This window comes from Polistes canadensis, unplaced genomic scaffold (assembly GCF_001313835.1).
Source record: "Polistes canadensis isolate GaletaPanama2010 unplaced genomic scaffold, ASM131383v1 scaffold_652, whole genome shotgun sequence".
In the NCBI taxonomy this organism is placed as follows: domain Eukaryota; kingdom Metazoa; phylum Arthropoda; class Insecta; order Hymenoptera; family Vespidae; genus Polistes; species Polistes canadensis.
In genome coordinates, this window is record NW_014570199.1 from 1558 (window position 1) to 5008 (window position 3451).

General features: G+C 26.8%; 1 protein-coding gene across 1 annotated transcript in view; it reads left to right on the top strand.

Annotated features, from left to right (window-relative positions):
- Positions 1-262: 262 nt before the first annotated feature.
- The window catches only part of LOC106792774, a gene marked incomplete at its 5' end in the record, with an annotated part of 16925 nt that continues 13736 nt past the window's right edge, over positions 263-3451 (top strand). The window contains 2 exons of the mRNA XM_014759291.1: positions 263-418; positions 974-1183. Coding sequence (XP_014614777.1) covers positions 263-418; positions 974-1183 — 366 coding nt within the window. The remainder of the gene's footprint in view (positions 419-973; positions 1184-3451) is intronic.

A 3451-nucleotide genomic window follows, 5' to 3' on the forward strand; every position in this document is an offset into this window, starting at 1 on the left:
TAATAAAATGTAATCAACATCGATAATAATCGATCAGCTGTGGTATACTTACTTCTTTGATAATAACACGTTTATAAACGTGACCTTACTTATACCACAAACTTATCTGCTTTTAATTCTAAGATTCTTTTTACTATCAAAGGTTATTCTATACCATTTTTTTTTTCTTGTTATCAGAAAGAATTGTTTTTGTTCTCCGATCCCTACCGTACGTATTCGTAATCAATTTATAAGAATATTTAACGAATTAATTCTATTATAGGACACCCTATATACACGATTATATATATATACACTAACATATTATGCATTTGGTTTCTTAGAACCTCCGAGAACGTTTCCCCAGCAGGATGCAGCAGTAACAAATGGACCACTTCCACCATCTTCGCCGTCTTCTCAACCTCAACCTTACATACAAGTATGAAACAGGGTTAAGGGATGTTCGAGTGGCGTGGGGTAGGCTGGGGAGTTGTTCAAAGAGAGGGAAAAAATATTAGAGTGAAACAAAAGTTCGTACGTTTGTATTGCATCGTTTTTAAAATAATGCAATATTTTATTCAATTTAATTTGCAAATATTCATTTAAACAAATTTCATTAACTTTTGATTCACTTTAGTAAATACGAGAAATAAAAATGATTATCGAATTAATTCAAAATGAAATTCTTGCAAAATTATACTTGCACATTGTTTTCCATAGAAAGAAAAAATTTCAACAACAAATTTGTTTATAATTTGTTTAAGCAAAAGGTTTATCGTCTTGTTTCAGATAGTGCACAATGTTTGTTTTGAAGTCAATCAAAATTATTATACTTCATATGCGAGTGAAACAAAAAACTCACGAATTATTTGATTCAGCCTAAAATATAATGAACAATGAACATGAAATGATTTTCGTAAAATTAGGGTCCCCTTTTTGAATCTAACTTACTCGCGAGTAAAAAAGAAGCTTTTTGTTTTATTCCTGATTTCAGATACGTGGGGTAGAAGTTGGCATTGTTATACTGGTGCTGATTGTATGGGCCGGTGCAATAGCACTGTTCTTCAATCGTTGGGGTAAAATTCGCATGTTGTTGCCGTATCAACCGGATTACAAGGAACAATTGAAAGTTCCTGGTACCGGAGTTTGTACGGCGACCAATACGGCGTATCCTCAACATTCGAGTCAGCACACCTGTTCCCAGGTAACGCATTATATTATTTTTATTTTATTTAATTCATTTATTTTTTCCTCTTTCCTCTCTTTATATTTTATATAATATAATATATATTAATATTTCAAATATAATTTATATTGTTTATAATATTTATATATATATATATATATTAGATTTACCAGAAAATTCTGTTCGATGTAATGTTATCCTTTTTTCTCTGTTCATAATTACTGTTTCTTTTTATTAATGCATTTTTACATATGTTTGTTCTTTTTACAACAATGTTTGATTCAGTCAGATTCGTTATATCGCGAAAATGTATTATTTTATTCGATTTATTTCGTATTTTTCTACTTATTTTATTTTAATTAAAAAACGAACAGATTTTTCCGGTATACTTAATATATATATATATATAACATTTGTATCGGTAATTATAAAAAGTTGCCTGACCCTATGTTGAATATTTGTTTCGTATTTCATTCAGTTCCATTGGGAAAGAATAATTTGATTGTTTTTTATTTTTTTTTTTTTATTATTTTAGAAAGATAACTAAGTTTAATTGGATATAATATCAATTTGAAAATATATATTTGTCAGGGCTAATTTTTTCATAATAATCGATTCAATTGTATTAATAAATAGATCGAGAAAGTTAAAAAAAACAAATGTGAAATATTTATCGGTAATTTTCCGTATCACCGAAATCATTCGATTAATATCATTTAAGATGATGAAAATACTTAATACGATAATTGCGAATAATATTTGATAATATTAATTGGATGCATAAAACTTTATCGATGAAATAATAACAAACGAGTAATATAGTGTTCTACATATCTCTCTCTCTCTCTATATATATTTTTCTCACTCTGATCGATAAATTATATTATTATTATTATTTCGCATTAACGTTACGTTCATTATTTTGAAAACTAACGTCATAGCATTACTCGGACATGCAATTAAACGATGCAAAAGTTCTCAAAGAACATAAAGCTTCCTCGTTTGGATTAAATGGGAAGAAAATAATTCAACTGTTGAAAAATTACATCGTTTCTCTCTCTCTCTCTCTCTTTTTTTTTCTTTTAATCCAAAAAGAAATTATGCGTGAAAAGTAAAAAAAAAAAAACGCGAATCTCGTTTATTATTCTCGGTATATAATTATATTTAATTGTTTTTTACTACCGATGAGATAAAAATATATAAAAATAAAATAAAATAATGAATTATGGTTGTTAACCCTTTCGAGTACTATTTGGACGCATATATGCGTTTGATAAAAATTCCATATACGTATTTGTCAATATAAATGAATTTGATCACACTATATAAAAATTATATTAACAAACAACAAGTTTAATTATTAATATACAATTTATTATCATAATCTGATTATATAATATTAGAATGAAGCAAAAAAGTTGATGGTATTTTTTGAAATGAATATTTGAAAAATAAATTTGATCAAAAACAACAATCAATTATGCAATTTCAAAGTCAAAGTTTTAACAGAATAGAAACAAACTTTTGGTTCATATTAATAATAAATTATTGTGTCCCACATTTATGTGCGTTCAGGCATTCAAAGGGTTACAAAATACGGTGATTAGATTAGTATTGTTGATTAAACTGATTCGATGTTTAGGAGATGACTTTATTCGTTTATTTAATAGAAAAAAAAAATTATGAATTTCGCGATACTCAAACTAAATACCACCCCAGACCTCCCGTAATCAATGATAACCCGGTTTCTTATTCTGATAGCGAATCATAATGAATTATTCAGCGACCTCAATTGCACAATACTCAGAAACCTTATAAAACTTTGAAGAGACTGTCCACCAACTCGGTCGGGGGAAAAAAAAGTATAAAAATAGATGACAAATAGATCGTTGATGATAGAAACGTATTTTAGATTATTACAAAAAGATATAATTAAAAGACAATAATTATCGTTTGATAATAGAATAATTTCATTCTTAAAACAAAAACAAAACAAAAAACTCGATTACAATGACAAAATACATTTATTTCTTCTCCCCCCCACCCACCCACCTCCCACCCTTTTTTATAATAATTAGACAAATATATTTCATTTATATTAATAACACAAATTTTTAATTCGAAGCAAATAATGATTGACATAATTTAGAATTTCTTTTCGAAACTATTTAACTAATTTTCTCATTAAAAAATTAATCATTAATATTATTCATATAGATTTAACATTTGATTTTTATTGACTCAACCCAATTTGATTACTATATATATAATATTATTATTTATTAA